Below are 22041 nucleotides of genomic sequence, written 5' to 3' on the forward strand. Positions count from 1 at the left end.
TGAGGATCTGGACCAGGGCAGCCTCAAGTGGCATAAGAGGACAGGGGTCAATTAGAGAAATACTGAAGGGGGATGAATAGGACATACAGACTGATAGGTGCGAGGGAGTGAGGGGGATGGAGGGGTTGGAGGAACATCCAGGAGTCTGGCTTGGATCCCAGGGTGGACAGTGGGCTCAAGAGAAGAAGGCGAGTTTCAGGGGAAGGAGGAAGGGGGTAAAGATGATACATTCAGTTTGAGGTATGCTGAGTGCCTATGGGGCATCCAAGTGAAAAATTCAGTTGTGAGTTGGATTAAACAGGTCTAGATATATGAGTCTGGAGATGGAGATCTGGGTAACTGACACCAAAGGAGGAATGGTGAGTAGAGGAAGAAAACAGGTGCAGGTGAAGGCCTGTCTGGCATCACTCCCTCCTGTCAGTATTTCACAAACTTGTACGACCCCTGGCCATTGTAGGTGCTCAATAAACACTTCTCAAATGAATGAGTCTCTATTTTAAAGTATTCACATTGTTCAGAAATTACATGTTCATGCATATCTCCTTTTTGAGATTGTGAACTCTTTGAGGGCAGAGTCCTGTTTTTATTCATTTTATGAAACAGCACAGTCGTTATTTTTTTAATCTATGTGTTATGTGAAAGGAAGGAAGAAAGAAAGAAGCTTGATTTCGGGTATTAGATAAATATTGTGTAAAAGACAGATCAGTGAGGAAAAGTTAAATGGCTAGGAATTATCTTGGGATGTTTCTGCGAGGACAGTTTGGGATTTGTCAGAGTTCTCCATAGTTACATGTGGAATTCTACAGTTCATATGGAAACAGACCTGATCATCTCACCTGCAAGCAAACTATTCATTTAAAATTCCACAAGCAAGTCAAAAAGAATCCTCTTGACACTGAGAGCAAAGCTGAGAGGAAGTCTGATGTCACAGTATTATTTGATGTAAATAGCATGCCTCTAAAATTCAACTACCTCTAAGCTCTCCCAGCTTTTGATTTCCTCCCATTCATTCCTTACTAGGCAGGAACGAGGTGCTGGGACACAGAGGTGACAGTCACTCTTCCCAGGCCTTGAGGAGCTCCTGGCCTAGTGGTAGAGTCATCCACTAAACAGGTAATAACTGTTACAAGAATCGATGCCACATACTGGGCCAGAGTCTGTGCCAAGTGCTTTGCACTGCCTCACTCAATCCTCCTAACAGCCATGTGTAGGTGGCCATACTCTTCCTTATTCTACAGAGGAGAAAACTGAGGCCTCGGTGAGGAAGCCAGAAGTGGTAAGGCCAGTACCTCCAGGATGGTGCTCTTTCTCATTAGGCTTCCAGCTTCCAGAGGGCAGGGGAGGGCAGTATCTTCATCTCCAATTCCCAGTGCTCACACTGGGCTGGCATAGACCATGGGCCCTACCTACCACATTGTCATCGAATTTTATGGGCATCTCAGGACCTCCAAATGGCACTAATTTCATTTGTGCATAAAGTGCTAGGATGGAGGTGTGGGCCATGTCTGTGGGAAAACAGAGGAGGAAACTACCAAGTATGCTGGAGAGGAGGGAAGTCCCATTTCTGGGTTCGCAATCAGTCCCCAGGAGTCCCAACCTTTAAGATCTTTTCCACTTTTCCTGCTTCCCACCCACATTTACACCCCCCACAATCCCAAAGGATGTGCTTCCCATCTCTCCCTATGCCATCCATCAGCGCACCTGCCACCAGCTCTGACGACACCAGTCCTCTGCTTAGTAATCTCTAGCAGCTCCAATCTCCTCACCTGGTGTCCAAGGCTCTTCCTGATCAGACTTTATCTAAATTCTCAACATTTAGTATCATTGGTTTTAGGAGGGCAGTCCCTCTGTGTGCAATAAATCTTTCTTTAGTAGAGGGTTTGGTTTCAGAAAATCTAGTTTTACTACTTATGAATTCTATGACCTCAGGGGGGTTCAGCAGGCTGGGACTCCCTTGGAGACAAAAACCATGTCATCCTTTCTGTATTCTACCACCAAGCACAGCCTGGAGTAAGGAAGGTTCCCAGTGACTGGTGAGTGTTCATTCAGTTTATAAATATGATCTGGGAGCCAGGCAGAGTGCTAAGTGCCGGGATGCAATAGAACTAAACAGGACATTGTCCCTATCTTCACAGAACCTAGCATGGTGTTACATTGATCCAATCTATTTTTATTGCGTTCTATGTACTACTATGCACAATCAGTGAATGAGGTCTGGTCCCCTCTTTATGCCAGTTTCTTACTCCTGCAGTCTTGCAGGCTAAAGTGAGATAAAGGAAAGAGCTCAGTTAATTGTAAACTGAAATACAGTGTGAGGGTTAGTCATATCAGTCTTTGCCTTACATTTACCTTCTCCATGTTTTAATAACCCTACTTTCTCTGCTGTTTTGGAAATTGGTAGAGGAGTTGGTCATGCCAGTCGTGAATTTTATAGAGCCGGTTCATTCCTCCTCTCAGCCTCTATCTTTTCAGCCTAAGAGGCACCATCTTTAAGCCAGGCCTTAACACATGTTGTTGCCTCTGCCTGGACGACTCTCTCTACCCTTCAGGCCTTGATTTAAAGGTCATCATCTCCCCTGAGAGGCTGTCCTTGAGCCTCCCTCTTTCTCATTCTCCATCAAGCACCCTATTTGTCTTTATTGTGTACTCATTCGTTAAACATATATTTACTTATGTGCCAGGCACTGTTCTAGGTGCAGGGGATACAACGGTAAAGAAAGAGAAACCCCTGAACTCATGGAGCTTATCCGAGTGGGAGAGACAGTCATTAAACAAGATCAAAACAGAAAATGTATGATACGATAGTGTTAAATGCTAAAGAGAAAACAACTGGAGACAAGCGATAGGAATTGTGTGTTGTAAACTAACTTACTCGTTTACCTGTGTTGTCTATATCTTCTACTAAACTGCAAGCTCTATATCCCACATCTGCTTTATTGGCCAATGTCAATCCACTGCTGAACACAGCGCCTGACACACAGCGGCGTCTAATCACACGTGTTGAGCAAGGAGCAAAGGAACAGCTCCATCGCTCTGGCCTTGCTTCTAGGTGGTGAAGAGGGAAATCCCGAGGAAAAGGGAGGAAAGTCACTCTCTCCCGGCGCTGGGGAAGAGGCCGGTCAGTACGAGCAGTCGGGCAGTCGGGTGAAGTTGGTGTGCCGGACGGGGCCACTCAGGCTCAGGGGAGGGGCAGCGATGAGCGCCCGCAGCAGCGAGAGGTGGGCGGGGAGGGAAGGAAATTTACTGAGCACTCTGTCCTGAGCGCTGTACACGTACGCCAGCTTAGGCATTTCCAACTCTATTTTTACAGTGAGGGACGTTGGGGCTCAGGATACTGACTCGCCCAAGCTCCAACTGCTCGTGAGCGGCCAAGGACGTTCTAAGGTCAGGTTTGAAGCGCTGGCGCTTTTCACCAAGTCCCGCCCCGGCCCCTACCACGACCACTCACCTACACGTCTGCGCTCTCCGTCACGTGGGGCTCCTCCAGGTTCCGCCCACCCCCGGGAGGTGGGGAGCGCTTGGGTCTCACCTATACAAAAATGGGATTGGTCGGCGGGGGGGAACAAGATAGGATGTCTGGCGGTGATTGGTTGAAATGGCTGCCACTCACAAAACGAGCCTTGGAGCCCAGCCCCTTTCGTTCCCAGAAGTCCCTGTGTGGGGAAATATGGCAGCGTCCTGGTGGAGATCTTGAGGAGACCGGGTCCGTATGGCGTTGGCGTCGGGGCCCGCAGGGCGGGCGCTGGCTGGCTCTCAGCGGCTCGGCCTTGGGGGCTGTGGGGTCCCGAGACGCGGGGCGTACGAGTGGGGCGTGCGCTCCACCCGGAAGCCCGAGCCTCGTCCCCTGGACAGGGTGTACGAGATCCCTGGACTGGAGCCCATCACCTACGCGGGGAAGATGCACTTCCTGCCCTGGCTGGCGCGGCCGGTCTTCTCGCCCTGGGACCCCGGCTGGAAGCACCCAAAGTTCTGCCGCTCGCCCCCGATTCACGAGCAGCCGCTGTACAAGGACCAGGCCTGCTATATCTTCCACCAGCGTTGCCGCCTTCTCGAGGGTGAGGCCCGAGGACAGGCGCAAGGGGACCTGATCCTCTGCCCAGCACGGACTCCTACCCTATGTGGCTTTGGGCAAGACGTTGAAATTGTGTGGGTCTCAGTTTCTTCGTCTGCGAAATGGGTTCATCGTGATTCCCATCTTCTCAGAGTTGTCAGGATTAAGTGGGATATAAAGAGCTGTGTTTGTGTGAGTTTGAGTGTTAAGTTAAACATTATAGAGAGGAATCTCTAAGAAAGTTTTATTTGGGAATAGGGCATTGTAGTGGGAATACACATGCCATAGTAAACTATGTGCGTATTCCACGAGGTAAAGAAAGACAAAATTAAGGCAAAAGAGAAAAGTACATGTAATTTTTTTTGAAACGGAGAGCATTAGTTACAGGGGCTTATCATAGGGATTGATGCCAGTTCATTAGTGGGAAAGGTGTCAAACGAGATCTTGTGCATCCAGCTAGCTGTCCTTGCGACTCATGTAGCAAGTTGCAGTTTGAAAGGTCCTTGGCAAAAGTTTTTATTACAAGCAAATGTGTGGAAGAGAGTCTTTGTAATACTCTTATCTGGTACTTATCTTAGGCATGAATGTATGAGGGGCCTCCCTTCTCAGCCTCCAGCTGTGTTTATTTTTTTAGAGTTTGACACACGTGACTTCATTTTGATTCTGACAATTTTCACCGTGTTAAAGTGAAAAGACCTGATTTCTAGGCCTCGCCCTGGTTCTAACTCTGTGTGTGACTTTGGGCAAGTGGTTGACCGTCCTGAGCCTCCATTTCTTGTGAAATGAATGGTTTTGACCAGACAGTCCTTATTGACCTGTCCAGCTCTGACATCCTGGAGATTGACTGTACATTTAAGAAATAGATGGAGGGAGATTATAGTGGAAAGGGACAGCAGAAAGAGTGCTTAATCTCCAAGCCTATCACCTCATTTCACAGGAGAAGGGAAGTGATTTGTCCATGGGCACATTATGGCTTGAGAGTGAAGCCAGGACTACAACTTCGGTTTCCTAGGTCAGTGTCCTTTGTAAGAGCTGAGATGTTTTCAAGGAAAGGATCTGGACCTGAAGGTCTTCTAGTCCCCTTTCACTCCTCTTTCACTCTCACTAGGAACAAATCAAAATGACTGAACCAGTCTGTCTGTCTACAGCAGTACTAGGAATTATTTTCCATAGTCCATTGGAGTGAGGGGGCCTTGTTTATTGAGAGTCCCTTTCCCCAGTCTTCCTTCCCAACCCAAATCAGGATGGGGATAGGGCAGATTTTGAAAACAAAATGGTTGAGGTAAGTGGGAGCAGTATTTTCCAAGGGCTAATTAGGAAAGAAAGAGACCTGGTAGGATTTGGGGACTAAGCCAGAGAATAAATCCTAGATTTGAAAAAACTTAAGTCAATTGGCTAGCCTCTTAAACTGCTTAATCTCCTTCCTGATAGCTGGTTTTCCAGCTTTTAAACATTCCAGTGTCGTTACAGGGTTCTGAAGGATCTCACAAGACTTGGCACCCTTGAGTGACCCTGTAAATGGAATACCAAGTAGATGAATGCATTAGCAGTATTTCAGAAGTTAAGATTACACTTGTTTGACGAGGCTGAAAATCTGTCCTATATCCTACGCTTTCACCACTCACAGAAATGATCTGTAAAGTCTGTAATAAAACTCTGCAAGGTACAGTGCTAGAGAAGCCGATTGGGGTAATGGAGAGATTATTGGACTTTAGGGTAGACCGACTCAGGTTCCCCTCCCAGACCTGTCACTTACAATTATGTGACTTGAAGCAAATTCCTTAGTCTGTGAGTTTCATCCTTCATTTCATAAAATCCCATCTAATTTGTAGGTAAACTTCTGGCATGTTTAGTAAATGGTAGCTCTAATTATTACATATTATTATACTACATATATTAATATTATTATTATGCTAGTGGACCATAAAATCTTAATATTTTATCCATTTTCAAGTTTAAGGAATAGTGGCAGTGTCAAGACTAAAACTCAGTTTACCTTTCAATGTGAGGTTCTTTCTGCTGCAACACAAAATCCAGAAGTGACATTTCTTTTTTTTTAAAAGATGATTGGTAAGGGGATCTTAACCCCTGACTTGGTGTTGTCAGCACCATGCTCTCCCAAGTGAGCTAACCAGCCGTCCCTATATAGGGATCTGAACCCGCAGCCTTGGTGTTATCAACACCACACTCTCCCAAGTGAACCACGGGCCGGCTCTCAGAAGTGACATTTCTAAACATTTGTATTTCCATTGTGATTTCTTATGAGCCTTAAAATGAAAAGTCTCATTACCCTCACTGCTTTTCATTTATTACCACAAGAGGGATTGCTTGAGAGTGTCTACCCCAAAGTGTCTTCGGCTCCCTTTCATTCCAGACATAGCTTTTCAAATGAAGATATGTCCGTGAGTCAGAGTAGTGTTTTTCCAGCTGGGATTGGTAGCCTGCCAACCAAAGCAGTCACCAGCTGTCCCCACTAGATTTTCCTGTTTTCCTGGTGGATCTGGGGAAGAGGGGGTGGGAGAGGATGCTGACATAACTATGCAATTCTTGCCAAAGGAGGATTACATTGGTATAATGACTATAATTTTTTTTCTTCTGAGTATCACCTCGTTTTTTTTTTTTTGTCTTCCTCCAACCTGACGTAGTGGTTCTAGGACCAGGTCTTACAACTACAAATGCGGGAAGCAGGGAGGATTCATAAGAAAGTGTAACTATGTTTTTAAACTTTATGTCAGAATTCCAAAGGGCCTCATGGGAGTGGGTTGTGCCTTCAGTCCATCTGGCAAAACCCAGGTTAACAATGAATGCAGCTATATTGGCTGGTGTTAAATAATAACCCACTAGTTCTGCACCTATGTAATCTTACTCTATATGAATGGGAGTGGACTGAGGGAGAGCACTTAAAATAGTAGTATTGCTGCCTGCAATCTGAACAAGCACAGTCACCAAACCTAATGTCCCTTCCGAAGGTGGAAAAGTTTGGGTATTAATGGAGAGAAGGAGGAATAGCAGCTGAGGGTTAAGAAATGAATAAATGGTTATGAACTGAGGGGAATTCATATTACATTAATGCCTCAAAAGAAGCTGTGAGCACAAGATGACATTGTCTCTTAGCTCAGTTATACCAGATGCCCAAAAAAGTGAGGTTATGTTTGCCAAAAACCACTCCTGCTTTTGGAACCTGAAAAGATTGAATGGTAGCCTTCAACCTGAGTGACCTCACCCAGGGAGACATTTATGCAATATCTTGATACACTGGACTAATTATTAATGATTAAATGGGATTCTTCTAGTAATTTGCCAGTGTCTTTTGAGTTGTACATCCTTTTGCTGTAAGGGATCTGTCTTCAAAGACCAGAGGGTACACTGTGATATTTTGAAATACAGTATATATTTGGTCTTTGTTCCCTTCCTTTCCCTTTCCTGGTGTACAACTCCTAAAATTCTTAGAATCGCCAAAGTGATGAGTGTTTTTTCGTATGCTAATAAGTTGGCCCTTAGGTAGCTTCATGATGGGGGTTGGGCAACACTGGAAACACATAGGGTTGAGACTTTCAGCTCACCCCCCAGCCTCCAGGGAGGCTGAAGAGAGCCTGAAGGTTAAGTTGATCACCAGTGGCCAATGATTTAATCAATCATGCCTACATGACGAGGCTTCCTTAAAAACTCAAGAGGCCTGGGTTTGGAGAGCTTCTCGGCAGCTGAACTCATCTGCCTGCTGGAAGGGTGGCACACCCCAACTCCAGGGGAATGGAAGCTCCTGTGCTCGGCACCCTTCCAGACCTTGCCTTATGTACCTCTTCATCTGGCTGTTTACTTGTATCCTTTAAAATATCCTTTATGGGCCGGCCCGTGGCTCACTCGGGAGAGTGTGGTGCTGATAACACCAAGGCCACAGGTTTGGATCCCACATAGGGATGGCTGGTTAGCTCAGTGGGGTGAGCGTGGTGCTGACAAAACCAAGTCAGGGGTTAAGATCCCCTTACTGGTCATCTTTTAGAAAAAAAAAAAAAAATATCCTTTATAATAAACTGGTAGATCTGGGAATATAGTGAAAAAATATACCAACGTACTTTCCCTAAGGATTTTAGAAGTATACCAGGAAAGGGACAGGAAGGGGGATGAAGACCAAATATATACTTTCAAAATATCACACCAGCCCTCCATCAACTTGTGGGCATGATCATTGTGAAGAATATATTGTTAACTTTCATCTGAGGGTGGAGGACTCATGTGCTTACTTGATCCAACAGGTCTGTGCCTGTTTCTCCCTTAGGGAAGCCAGGTTTGGGGAAAGTGAAACTAGGGAGGTTTTGCCTGGCACCACAGCCCATCCCACTGAGAGTATCTAAGGTTCCTTAATGTTTAAAGACTCAGTCAGTCTGAAGTGAATCTATTTTAGTTTATATATCATCTTTTCCTGAAAAGTATTTGGGCAGCTTACAAAAATCTTACAGTACAACCAGATTAAATTAAAAATAGGTAGGTGAGGGAATCAGCACAAAGGAAAAATAGAACAGTGAGTTGAATACAAAACATCTATTCTGTCAGGCCTACTTGCTAAAGGGGATCCCCAAACTTGGCTCTGAGCTTGCCAACAGTCAACAAATGGTATAGGGCTGGGGTAAGCTAACTAGGCCAGCTGCCTGTTTTTGTAAATAAAGTTTTATTGGAACAAAACCATGTGCATTTGTTAATTATTGCCTGTGGCTGCATTCGTGCTACAATGGTAGATTTGAGTGGTTGTGACAGACTATGTAGCCCAGAAAATGAAAATATTTATTACCTGGCCCTTTAAGAAAATGTTTGTTGACCCATGGTATAGAGAAAAATGTTTTTGGTTATGCAGTTCACTATGTCCATGAGACAAAATAGTTCTGTACCCAGGAAAAGCCCAGCCTTTCAGTACTAAGGCCAGAGAGAGGTTCAGAAGGTTTCAGAGATAGAACATCCTCAGTATGACCCTTTTGAAAAGTACAGCAGTATGTTTCATAGAACTGGTTCATACAAACATCTGTTTATAAAATAGCTCATTTGATAATCACAGGGTTAAATGAGATGTGAAAAACTATCTGTTTACATGGTCTTAAAATCAGGGCTCCTTCAGTTATTCATGAAGATTCAGAAGTTATTCCTATTATTTCCCAAAGCAACTGTCCCTTGATAAGGCAGCATGGGCTTAATCCTGAGCCCACACCTCATAAGTGAGGTATATTTTGTACACAGGCTTTTCTAGTTGTGGTGGGGGTGTGGGTTCATAGAAAGGATCTTAAGTGAAGGGTCGAGATCCATTGATCTAGTCCCATAGTCTGGGGTCTATCCACTGCCTGCAGGATTTAGTCATATGATCTCAGCTGTCTTAGCTGCTGTTTGAATTCCTCCTGTGGCAGGTGCTCACTGCCCCAATCAACTGTTAACCATCCTGAAGTAGACAGTCATTCCTGAAGTTGAGTTGAAATCTGGCTCTCCTAGCTTCCACTCTTGGAATTTGCTTCTGTCCCCTCAGGTGCCACAGAGCAGATCCAGTCTCTTTCTTGAGACACCCCTTTCCCCAAGATGCTACCTGGCAGACATAAGCAGCTCTTTCTGAATCATCTTCTTTTTTCCTTTTTGTGTTTTTGGCTGATTACTCCCAAGGTGTGAAGCAGGCCCTCTGGCTTACCAAGACCAAGTTAATAGAAGGCCTTCCTGAGAAAGTGCTTAGCCTTGTTGAAGATCCTAGGAACCACATAGAGAACCAAGACGAGCGCGTTCTGAACGTGATCTCTCACGCCCGTCTCTGGCACTGCACTGAGGACATCCCTAAGAGAGAGACCTACTGGTAAGTTCCCCCAAGTAAATACAATTTCCAACAAATGGATCTTGGAGTCAACTGTTGCTTTAAGTTTCCAAATGTCTCTTTTTTTCTCCAAGCCCAGTCATTGTGGACAGTCTGATACAGCTGTGTAAATCTCAGATTCTCAAGCATCCTTCCCTGGCCAGGCGGATCTCTGCCCAAAACTACACTTTATCCACCACCTGGAATCGAGGTTGGTCATTTTGTACATCACCAGAAAGCCTTGTCTTTTAGCCCAGCCATGAGCTCACATCCCCTCCCCGCAAATACCTGTCCTCACTCCTGTCCTTCATGGTCCAAGTTTGTAGGCTCAGACACATCCTCAGTATCATTAGCTATAGTTCACCCTTTTTTTGTTTTTTATTACTTCTTTCTAAGACTGTTAATTCAACCATTAACAGTCAGCTATATCTATTGTGTGCCTGTGATGTGCTTGGGAGTGCCTAAATGCTGAAGATAAGGAAATAATAAAGCACATATAAGTCTCTGTCCTCACAAAGCTCATATTTTATTGCAATAGCCTTCTTACCCAATTCACACTTCTCTACTCTTTCAAATCCATTTTCAATATAGCTGCTAGAGTGATCTTTCTATAGTACGAGTCTTTTTATGTCCCTTGCCTGTTTCAAATTCTTCACAGTCTCCCAGTAGCTTAAACCATTTATCATGTTATACAAGGCTTTCTGTGATTTGGCCACCATCTAGTCTTCCTAGTCTTATCTCCTGCTTTACTGCCCTGTCATCCTTGCACCACCCTCTATCCCTAAAGTAGCGACTTGCAGCTTTTTGGCATCAAGTGTTCACTCCTTTGTGACTTTGCACATGCTGTGCATTCTGTCTGGAATGCTCTTTTCCACTCTCCTCATTTGACTAAATTCTGCTTATCTGCAAAACCACTGAAGCCCCTTTCCTTTGTGGATCCAGACTGGGCTGGCTGTTTCTCCTCTGTATTCCTTATATCCATTCTGCCATCATAGCACATGTTGCTCTATATTGTCTGTTCTGTCTGCCACACTGAACTGTGAACTGCTGATGACAGGGACCATGCCTTACTCCTTTTGTCCACAATGTCTAACAGTTCATGGCACACAGTAGGTGCTGACTGAAGGGACGGATGAATGAATACCAACTCTCAGGTGTTCTAACTGGTGGAATCCTGGAGCAGGGAAACCAGCTATGGGAATAATTTGGAATTTTGGGACATCTGCTTGGTCAGGTTTCTCCAGCTTGCCCCTTTGTGTATGGACTTTCTGGCAAGGAGTCAGCTTTGCAGAGGTAATGGCACCACTAAGGAAATTAGTGAACCTCATTAATAGAGGAGTACTTGTTGGCCCATCATCAAGTATTACCTCTAATTAAACTGCCTCTTTGGAGCTGTCACTGGAGGAGAGATGTGGAGGGAATTGAATTAGAAACCACACTAGAGTGGTCTGTGGGGAGAATCTAAAACCCAAGGTTAGGAGAGGTCCGGGCACATTTATTTTCATTGTAGATTATATGTTAGAAAACAGGAAGTAGTTTAGAAAACTATTCTTGAGGTGTGAGTGTGATGTATTTTAACAAACAGGTCTGAGTTCATCCATCCACAGATGTAGTCTGTTTTTTACATACCCAGTAAAGGAGGCCACACACTAAGTATATGACACTACTGTTCACCAAACCAATTTTTAAACATACAAGAAAAGCAGGGCTGGCTGGTTAGTCCAGTTGGTCAGAGCATGGTGCTGATAACAACAAGATTCAGGTTCGATCCCTCTTCCACAGACAGCTGCTAAAAAAAAGAAAACCAGCCTTGGAGTCCTAGATAGGTGAACATGTGGAGGTTCTTAGAGGGTGGTGCACCTGGGGAGGCATGGAAGCTCCGTGCCCCTTTCAGCTTACCTTGTGCTATGCATCTCTTCATCTGTGTTATTTGTAATATCCATTGTAATAAAGGAGTAAACATTAAAAAAAAAAAAAAAAAAAGCAACCTTGATCCATTACCATCACTCTGTGATGTGACTACTTCTAAAAACCCAAGCCCCTTCAGAGGAAGATTTGCCTCCATGAAGACTCGTCAGAGGCCATTCTCAAGGAGTCTTTCCAGGCACATTTTGTCTGGTGGTGGCATGTGGCCTCCCATAGGGACCACTGTGAAGGGCATCTGCACACATTCACAGTGGCAGGCTTGTGATGAGTGAGTTTGTTTCCTCATACCACCCACATCTCCATGTAGCACATATGCTAGTCTGACTGAAGTGAAGCTTTCTGACTGGCCCAGTTTTTTTCACTGTCAGTTGTTGAGGACAATCTTGCCCTTTCCCTGGGTTTAATAGCCTTTCTCCTCACCCCTAGTTCTTAGGGCTTCTCTCTCCATCCCTGCTTCCCTACCATGTCATACTCTAGCATCTGGATTGATTTCTCTACACTCTGCTGTGGGGCCTTTGCATGTGTTACTCCTTGACTAGAATGCTTTTCTTCCTCTTTCTTTGCCTGGCAACTCTTACCCAGTGGTTTTCAACCAGGGACAGTTTTGCCATGTAGAAGACATTTGGAAATGTCTGGAGACATTTTTGATTGAAATGCTTTGGATGGGGGCGTGTAGGATGGGGAGGGAGTTCCACTGGCATCTTGTGGGTAGATGCCCGGGATGCTGCTAAACATCCTGCGATGCACAGGATAGCCCCTCACCAAAGCATTATCTGCTCCAAAATGTGAATAGTGCCAAAACTGAGAGACCCTGCTCTTACTCTGTCCTTGAAAACGTAGTTTTAAGGCATTACTTCTTTCAGGAAGCTTCCTAGGCCCTTCAGAGAAGGTCATTTTTCCCCGCCTGTATTATTTCCAAATACAGTTCAGATTTTTCATTGCAGCACTGACTACCTGGTGAGCTCCTTGAGAGCAGAGAGTAAGTCTCACTCATCTCTGGGTCCCCAGCTTAGGGCAAGTGCTTGGGAAGATCTGTGTGGGGCAAACCTAAACCTTCAGAGACCACCGGGCTCAGGGTTTGTTGGCAAGAGAACACAAGGAGACTGTGTTGGTTTATCCTCTTAGCAAGGATCCCCGGTTTAACATCCGAAGGCAAAGTTGTGTTCTGTGCTTAGGCTGATCATCTAGAAGTGTGTGAAGGACTTCGATGCATGAAAGGGCTTTAGACTTGGCTGAGCTGAGAAAAGGCTTTAGACCAGGTTAGACTAATTGTCTTTCTCCCGTTTTAGACTCTATTCTCCTTCAGGTTCGTGGTTCTAGCGGAGCCCGACTGAGTGCCAAGGATCCTCTGCCTCCCATCGCCTTCAGAGAGGAGGTTGAAGCTACTGAGAATCATGTTCTTGAGACCTTCTATCCCATATCTCCCACTATTGATCTTCAGGAATGCAATGTTTATGATGTGAAGGATGACACAGGTAAGGATTGAAGCCTTTGATTTTTAGGCAGCATGGGGATGAGAGACATACTTTTTCCAAAGAGAACAGATGTACTAAGAACTTACTAGCTGCTGGGCACCTCACGTGCATTATGTCCTAGGATCCATGTGGTAGCCCCTTGAGACAGGTACAATTATCTTCATGTTATAGGGAAGGAAACTGTGACTCAGGGATGTTAAGTGATTTGCTGAAAGGTTGACTTTGCTTTTGACCCCTAAGAAGTAACTCTTTTACATCAGAGTTTTAATGGGTGGCTTGAGGGTCTTTTGACCAAGGCTTTTCCCTTAGTCATAGGTCCCTTGAAAGACACCCTCCTTCTACTCACCCTGTAAACTGCGACCAACCTCCTTTGACTGAGGAAGCCCCTGGGACCTTAAATGAGGCTATTAATTCAAACTCTATCAAATGAGGTGCCACCATACGCTTAGCAGAGACAAACTAGGGAGTCCAGTTAGGCTGGCCCCAAATTCCTGCCATCCACTCCTGCTATGAGCTGCATTGTCTCTTCACTTTCACAGCTACAGCCTAGGTCAGTCCTTACTGTCCTTACCTGGACTGTTGCCACGGCCTCCCATTCTGGCCCCAGGCTATTTTCTTTCCAGTCCATCTAGTTCACAATTTCAGAGTAGCCTTTCTAAAACATCCATTTAATCCCACCTCTCTCCATGCGCACCTCCCATTGCTTATTGGGTAAAACTGGAACTCCTTAACTTACCACACAAGGGCCTTCACGTCTGGCCCCCGCCTCTCTCCAGCCTCATCTCTGCCTCATCCCCGCCTCATCCCCCACCTGCCCCCTGTATTCCAACTACACTTAGCACATCATGCCCTTTCTCACCACTGTGATTTGGTGCTTCCTCTTTCCTCTGCCTGGAACTTTTTTTTCTTCAAATTGAAACATAATTAATTATATGTATTTGTGGGATTCAGAGTTGACTGTCAATACTTGTGTACAATGTGTGATAATCAAATTAGAGTAATTAGCCTATTCATCCTTACAAAATGTAATCATTTTTTGTATCCATTAACCAATTTCTTGATAACCTCTTCTCCCCCTTTCCCACCTCTAGTATCCACAGTTGTGTTCTCTTTCTGAAAGTGCAGCATGTTACTGTAATTGTTCTTTTTCTCTCTCTTTTTCTTTCTTTATTTTTTAGCTCCCACTTGTGAGTGAGGCTATGCAGTATTTCTCTTTCTGTTCCTGGCTTATTTCACTTAACACAATTTTCTCCAAGCTCATCCATGTAGCTGCGAATGGCAGAATTTCATTCTTTTCTATGGCTGAGTAGTATTCCAGGGTGTAGGTATACCACATTTTCCTTATCCAGTCGTCCATTGATGGACAATTCAGGTTGGTTCCATATCTTGGCTGTTTGTTGTAAATAGAGCTGCCATAAATGTGGGAGTGCAGGTATCCCTTCCACATGATGATTTCCATTCCTTTGGGTATATACCCAGCAGTGGGATTGCTGGAGTGTATGGCAGTTCTATCTGTAGCTGTTTAAGGAACCTCCATACTGTTTTCCATAATGGCTGCACTAATTTATAGTCCCACCAACATCAGCTCCACATCCTCACAAGCATTTGTTATTCTCTGCCTAGAACTCTTGACCATTCGTCCCTTTTTGTTTTCACCTTACTAGCTCTTCATCTTTCAGAATTCATCCTGGGAATCACTTCCTCTCTGAAATGCTCTGGTATCTTCCAGTCTCATCAGGGAACTTTCATTTACCCTCCCACAGTCTCCTGATCCATTTCGTACTTGACATATCTCTCTGTATGGATATGATCAGTTTTCCCCTCTGGACTGAGAGCTCCTCAAAGGCAGTGGCAGCCTCTGCTTGGCCTGTGGTCCTGATACCTGTCTTAAGAGTTTGGCACAGTGAGTGCTAGGTATTTACAAGTGCTGAGTGACTGAGCAGACTGAAGGACCAGAGCATGCAGGAAGGCCATCTCTCTGTCTTCTGTCTGCCTGTTTGTCTGTCTGTCTCTCTCTTTCTCTTTTCTATTGGCTGGCTGGTAAGGGTCCAAACCCTTGCGCTTGGTGTTATCAGCACCATACTCTAACCAAGTGAGCTAGCCAGCCACCACTCTCTCTCTTAAGTAGTGTTGTCCTCTGGGATTTTCAGAGCCTACATTTTCCCAGCCTCTTTGTTTCTCCTTTTCATCCATATTCACTGATCCAAGTTACTTATTCTGGAAGCCCCAAACCTACCAAGGGTTACCCATAGCCATGCAGGAGAAAAAAATCATGACTTGACAGGTTCATGGCTGAGATGAACAAGTGCTAAACTTTGATTCTCGGCACCAGTGTTGTGCAGCTCAGTTATATGAGGCAAGCCATTTGTTACTAATATTAAAGTAATGAACTTTGCAAATGATTTACTTTCTTTTTAATAATTACCACAGATTTCAAGTTATTCTTCTTTAATGTCACTGTCATCTGTGCACCTGAATGAGAAAAGGGTAGAGTTAGAACCGGCATGCAAAAAGCCCCTGTAACATGTTGGCAGGCATTTTCTGTGAAGAGCCAAATAGTAAATATTTTAGGTTTTGTAGGCCACGTATGGTCTCTGTCACAGCTACCTGGTAGACATATGTAAATGAGTAAGGTTGTGCTCCAGTAAAAACCTTATTTACAAAAACAGGCAGCGGGCCAGATTTGGCTAGTGGGCTGAAGATTACCAGCCCTGAACTACAATGATAATATCTATCTTGAGTCTCTCTGCAGTATCTGTCCCTGAACTAAGGTTAGGTGACTTTCCTGAGGCTTTGTGACAGACATGAATTTTTTACACCCCTCCACATGATTATGTATCTTGCAGGATTCCGGGAGGGTTATCCTTACCCCTATCCCCACACGCTGTATTTCCTGGAGAAAGCCAATTTAGCATCCCACCGCTTTCGACCAGATCAGCTTCGGGCCAAGATGATCCTGTTTGCTTTTGGCAATGCTCTGGCTCAGGCCCGGCTCCTCTATGGGGTATGTATGTGGAGAAGACCATTGAGCTGCTTCACACGATGTTGGTCTCCTGCCTCAGGACACTGCTCAAAGGGAGGAAGCGGGTGTGCGGGGACTCCTTGCTTGACTGAGGAGTTTTAAGGAGAAGCACTTCCACTCACCCTGCTGAGATAAACCGTCACCCACTGGGGGCTGACTGTTTGCCTGTGCTTTACCCAGATACCTCATTTGTGGATCACAATAGCCCCCAAGGTTTCATTGAGATCCCCATTTTCCAGATCATGCCACAGAATCACAGGGAGACTAAGCAGCTTCTCCAGTGTTACTCAGCAATAAGTGGAGGAAAAAGGACTGGAACTAGGTGTACCCCACTCTGAAGTCTTCAGCTCTTTGTGCCCCAGCACACTGCCTCTGTTCTGTAGTATCTGGATTGGAGCACAAAGCTCTGTCAGGCAGACAGAAGAAAGTGAAGCAGTAGATGCTGCCCAGACCTGCCTGCCAAGTCAGAATGGGTTCTGGGGATCCAAGATACTGCTGGGTGGTAGCCCCTTGATCTTAAGAAGCAGTCTTGGACCTAGATGGTGTGTAAAGTGCAGGCTGAGAGCTTGTCACAGAAAGCTCCCTACAACTGGAGGGAAGCCTGGCTCAGGAGCAAAGGCCCCCAGGGAGGGAATGGCCACGTGGGACTCCCCAAGCAGGCCTGGGATACCAGATCCCTGTTTTTGTTGGGGGGGAGGGTGGTGATTCTGAGAGAGGCTGCTGGGCTCCCGGGTCTTGGTTAGAGCCTAAGGCCCTCCTGGAGGAGTGAGAAAACTCACAGTATTCTGCTTCCCATTCTCCTTGGTCTAGGCACTCGGTGGGGTTGAGGAGGTGTGGTTAGCCACATGAACAGGGAGTGGAGTAGACCTTGCCTGTATTGAGCATCTGCTACATGCCAGACATTATAGTGTTTTATATCACTGGTTCTCAAAATACTTGTATAGCCCTGGATTAGCACCAGGAGCGTTATCTGGGAACTTATTGGAAATGCAAATTTTCAGACCCATTGCAGACCCACTGAATCAGAGAACCTGGTGTTGGGGCCCAGCAGTCAGTGTTTTAACAAGCCCCCCAGGTGATACTGATACAAACACAAATTTGAAAGCCACTGCACTAAAATTTGAGAACCACTGCATTATGTAATCGTTGTAGTAACCCTGTGTGGCAGATGCTGAGAGGCTCAGGAGGCTAAGTAACTTGTCCAAGGTCATACAGCTAGGAGATTAGCAGCTGTCACATCTTTATGTGACCTTCTTGTCTTTCCAGTTCTAAGAAGGTTATCTTTATTCCTATTCTCTGACTGCGTACTTCCTGAAGGCTCTGAAAGTTTAGGTAACTTGCCCAAGGCCCCATAGCTAATGAGCAGGGAAGCAAAGACTGGAGGTGTGATTCTTCTAGCTTTGAAGGATGTGCTGCTTCCCAACTCAGTCAGCGAGAAGAGGCAGAGATGGTGGTCACATGCCGGGTCCCAGGCCTGCAGGCTCATTGTAGCTTCTGTACCAGCTACTGTCAGCAGAGCCTGGGTAGCAATGCTGCCACTAATTGCCACCTGGTTGGGTAGGAGAGGAGGATTCCCCCATCCCCTCTAGGTACAGATTATTCCTGGGGATGTGAACTTGAGCAATTATGGGAAGAGCCTCCGTGTAAAAGGTAAAATTGCTGAGAAATTTATGTACTACCTGCAGTTTTATTGATCTGTAGAGGGAGATAAGAGTCAATACAGAATGCTCGGCTAACACTTACAGGTACTTTTCTTTTTATTTATTTCTCATGCAGCTAAGAACAGGGATTTCTAAGGCCAACAGCCCCAGTGTGGCCCACACTGAGGTCTGACATTAGCTATTCCTAATGTCAGATTCAGCCCTGGAGGGGTGAATGCAGGCAGCATTTTTGAATCAAGGATGCCCTGCTTCCTGGGGCCTGACTCCTGGATCTTTGTCCAATAAGTAGCAATCACCAAGCTGGATTGCTGCAAAGTCTCAGTAGATTGACCATACGATTTATCATCCAAACTGGGACACTATTGGGAATGAAAAAAGGTGCTACTATCAGATACTGTGGGACAACAGGTGTAAACTAGAGCAGTAGGGTTTTAAGTGACTCATAGCATGGGGTCTGATCCTGGGTCATACCTCATGGGTGACCTTGAGCAAATTATACTACCTCTCTGAACCTCAGTTTGCTTATCTGTTAAGTGGGATTATACCTCTAGATTTATGAGAGTAGAAATGACTTATATAAAATGGGCAAGATGCCTGGCACCTAAGTGGCCTTCAGTAAACAGTTTTAATATTATTACTATTACCAAGTGGCACTAACTGAAAAAGATCATTAGCAAATGCGTTGACTGCTGAAATCCTGATGGTGATGTGGCTGAACAGACACATTAGGAATGTGGCACATTCTGAGTTGCAGTAAGAACATGAAGCCCAGGGAAGATGTCTGCCTGCTGGTTTAGGGCAGTCCGGGATGCCAGGCCCTGAGGTGCAAGGCAGAAGTAGAAAATGTGCATGGTCTAGCATAAGCCAGTTTAGGTTCCAGTGCCACATATCTTTGTGACTTCAGACAAGTTGCTTTATCTGGATGAATCTTAGTTTTCTCATCTGTCACATGGAGTGAGAACTGAATGAGATTATATCTATTCATTGACCCTCCATTTGACAGCTTATGTCACTGTTGTCCCCATCGGGTAACTCCATGAGTTTGAGGGATTTCCATCACTAGCCTCCCAGCTTGCCTGCCTGAATTTTGCAGTTTTGTGGTTTGCCCAGTAATCACCTCTCAGTGGCTGGAATTATTACTTTAATGTGCTCCAGTCAACGAGTAGGCACGCTGGGGCCCTGAGGCACAGGGCAGAGCCAGGCCAGGGGAGGGAAGGCTTGGCCCTGTGCAGTGCCCTCAACTCCTCATTCTATTTTAATTGCCCCAAAGTGAAGCTGTTAAATGGGAGTGGGTGGGTATTTTAAAGGGCAGAACTGGAAGCTGCTTGGTTGGCGTCTGCTCCTTGTACCCCCAGTTTGATTTGTTTTACTTGTTTTCCCCTTTTCCTCTCAGAATGACACGAGGGTCTTGGAGCAGCCAGTGGTTGTGCAAAGCGTGGGCACAGATGGACGTGTCTTCCAGTTCCTGGTGTTTCAACTGAACACCACAGATTTGGCCTCTGATGAGGGTGTCAAGAATTTGGTGTGGATGGACTCAGACCAGCTCCTCTATCAGCATTTTTGGTGTCTCCCAGTGATCAAAAAGAAGGTACTTGTGGTAAGTGCAGCCATCTACAGCCTGGTGATTGGAAAAGGACCATGACTTGTGCTAGCCAGGGTGAGCCTGGGGGGGTGGGGGGTGAGGATTGAAGGGGTGCTCTGAGTAGAACCCTGGCTCCAGGGACTTCATTCCCAGGATCTCTGCCTAGAGGGCTACTTCAGCCCCGCCTGTCGCCTATAACATGACACCTTCCACCCTGGGCCCTGTTCAGCCCTTCAGTTCAGCTGCATCCCTCTGCACCCCGTCCATCCCCACATCCCCAGCTGTGCCCAGCTCCTTACAGCTCCATGGTGTGCTCTACTGCTCAGCCAGCTCCGGACCTTTGCAGATGCTGCTCCTTTTGTGTAGAAGGTTTCTCTCTTCTTTCCTTCTCCCCTCCTCCGTCTCTCTCTCATCTGAGCACTCTCTATTTGTTCTCCCAAGTTTAGCACAAGTGTTTCTTACTCTGGGAAACCTTCCCTGATCACCACTGTCCCCACCCCCAGCCTCACATAAGTGCCTCAGGTAGGCTCCCCTAGCCTCTGTATTCCTCTTCACAACATGATCACGCTGCTCTGCTGTACTTATCTTCAGTTTATGTGTTTTTTGCCTCTACGAAGCAGAGCTCCTTGCTTCTCAAGGGCAGGGACTGTGGATGGTGCATTCATCCATTTTATTGCACAGACACAGATGCCTCCTGTGGCATTGTCACTGCTGCAGCCTGCTGCCCAGCTGACAGAGTCCAGGTCTGCTCTTTGTGCATTGGGCAGCGACAATATCTAAATAAATTCATGATGTCCCATCAGGCAGTGATAAGCACTTGGCAGAGACATAAAGCAGGATCAGGGGTAAAAGAGAACAGAGTAGGGTAGGGTGCTGCTGGGTCTCTGACTAGCCACGTCCCAACAGGGCCTGAGGACAGGTTTGCTAAATGGAGCTGCTGAACCTTTGGACAGTAGCAGCGTGTCAGCTCTTTATTTAGTTCTCCAGCGTCTGTTGATGTTGTTCCTACCCTTGAAACGCCTGCCAGGTCACAGGTCCACCCTCTCTGCTCTTAGTCGTGTTCGCCCTCATCCCTTCGTGTCTTCAGGTTGTCTTCCTTCAACCTCTTCCTTCCATAATACTAATTCTGGTTTGGTCAGACGGCTCCTTCTTACTTGTCCGATGTCATCTGCTGCCACTCCACCCACTCTGCCCCCACCCACTCTGCCCTGAGCCCTGGCTCCAGCCTCGCCCCCGCCCTTCCCGTCTTCACTTTTCCCTCTGCACCACCTCACATGCTGGTCTCTCTGCAGTCTCCTCCTTCTCCTTCCTCTTTCTGACCCATTCTACTTGCCCTTCCCATTGTGAACGTGGGTGAGTTAATCATTTCGCCCTTGCTTTTTTAGCACCTTTTCCTACTTCTATAGTGAGGTCTGTCACCTTTTATTATTACTATTTGAATGCCTGACTGTAAGTGCCTTGAGGACAGGAATCAGGTTCAAGTTACTGCTGATGAGTCTTCAGCACTGGGCACAGGCCCAATACAGAGAGAGCAGGTGCCTGATAAATGCGTGTGCAAAAAGTGAGGGATTATTGTCCCTGAGATTAAAGGGGGCAACAGACCATTTGTTCCTGGTGGTTGAAGTGGGAGGGATTAGGGAGCAGGACAGTGTCCACAGATAATTTGGCTGAAAGGTGCCAGGAATGCTTCCTGTCCTCCTTCCCAACCACAGTCCCTCATTCCTCAGTGCCAGCTACTCAGTGCCCCTTCTTGGTCCATGAGAGAGGTGATGTCAGAGAAAAGCATGTAAGATTCGCATAAAACCGACCTTGGTGTTAATTGCTGCCATGAAACCTAGTAGCAGAATCCTAATAGGCTGTGTTCTTTCCAGGAACCTGTTGGGCCTGTTGATTTCCAGCCAGAGACATTCAGGAAGTTTTTAGCTTTGTATTTGCACGGCGCTGTGAGAGCCGAGGACCATCGTGAGGCCTGACCCCCTCACCCCTCTGCCACCGAAGAGCCTGCATCGTGGGCAGTGCCTGGGGCCTGCTTGGAGCCTCAGCCCTCGCTTGGCCTGGTCATCTCACTGACAATAAAGAGCGCTTGCCTTGCGCTGGAGCCTGTGCTTGGTGTGAGGGTGCTGTCAGGTGGGGCACCGCAGGGGCACATGGGCCCCTGCAGAAGTACAGGCCCTGGAGCCTGACCTGCCTCAGTGCGAGCCCAGCTCTTTCTCTGACCATGTTGTGACCTTAGATAATCATCATCTCTCCGAGTTTCACTGTCTTTATCTGAGACTTGGGGCTAATATAAATCTTGCTTTGAAGACTATAGATGATGTATCTGTCTGCCATGTAGCAGGTGCTGTGATGGTCACTAGGTTCTTATGGAATGACAAATTGTGGACACACTCCACTATGACTGCAGAAAATCTCAGTAGAATATTCATTGTAGCCTTCTCACTAGTATCCTAGTTAATGGACCATGTAAACCCTGGTTCAGGGGCCTCTATTTGTTCAGATAACACCA

General features: G+C 46.1%; 1 protein-coding gene across 1 annotated transcript; it reads left to right on the forward strand.

Annotated features, from left to right (window-relative positions):
* The first annotated feature begins 3653 nt into the window (after positions 1 to 3653).
* Positions 3654 to 21752, forward strand: MRPL37 (mitochondrial ribosomal protein L37). The gene is made up of 7 exons (XM_063105340.1): positions 3654 to 4055; positions 9689 to 9872; positions 9965 to 10080; positions 13085 to 13270; positions 16117 to 16274; positions 19347 to 19550; positions 21407 to 21752. The coding sequence occupies exons 1-7, from the start codon at positions 3710 to 3712 to the stop codon at positions 21506 to 21508; spliced, it is 1296 nt and encodes a 431-aa protein (XP_062961410.1). The 5' UTR covers positions 3654 to 3709; the 3' UTR covers positions 21509 to 21752.
* Positions 21753 to 22041: the final 289 nt, after the last annotated feature.

This window comes from Cynocephalus volans, chromosome 8 (assembly GCF_027409185.1).
Source record: "Cynocephalus volans isolate mCynVol1 chromosome 8, mCynVol1.pri, whole genome shotgun sequence".
NCBI lineage: Eukaryota > Metazoa > Chordata > Mammalia > Dermoptera > Cynocephalidae > Cynocephalus > Cynocephalus volans.

Coding starts and splice junctions, on each gene's coding strand:
- MRPL37 (XM_063105340.1), top strand. CDS start 3,710: ATGGCGTTGGCGTCGGGGCCCGCAGGGCGGGCGCTGGCTGGCTCTCAG. Junction 16,275..19,346: donor AGGCCCGGCTCCTCTATGGG/GTATGTATGTGG, acceptor TTTTCCTCTCAG/AATGACACGAGGGTCTTGGA. Junction 19,551..21,406: donor TCAAAAAGAAGGTACTTGTG/GTAAGTGCAGCC, acceptor TGTTCTTTCCAG/GAACCTGTTGGGCCTGTTGA.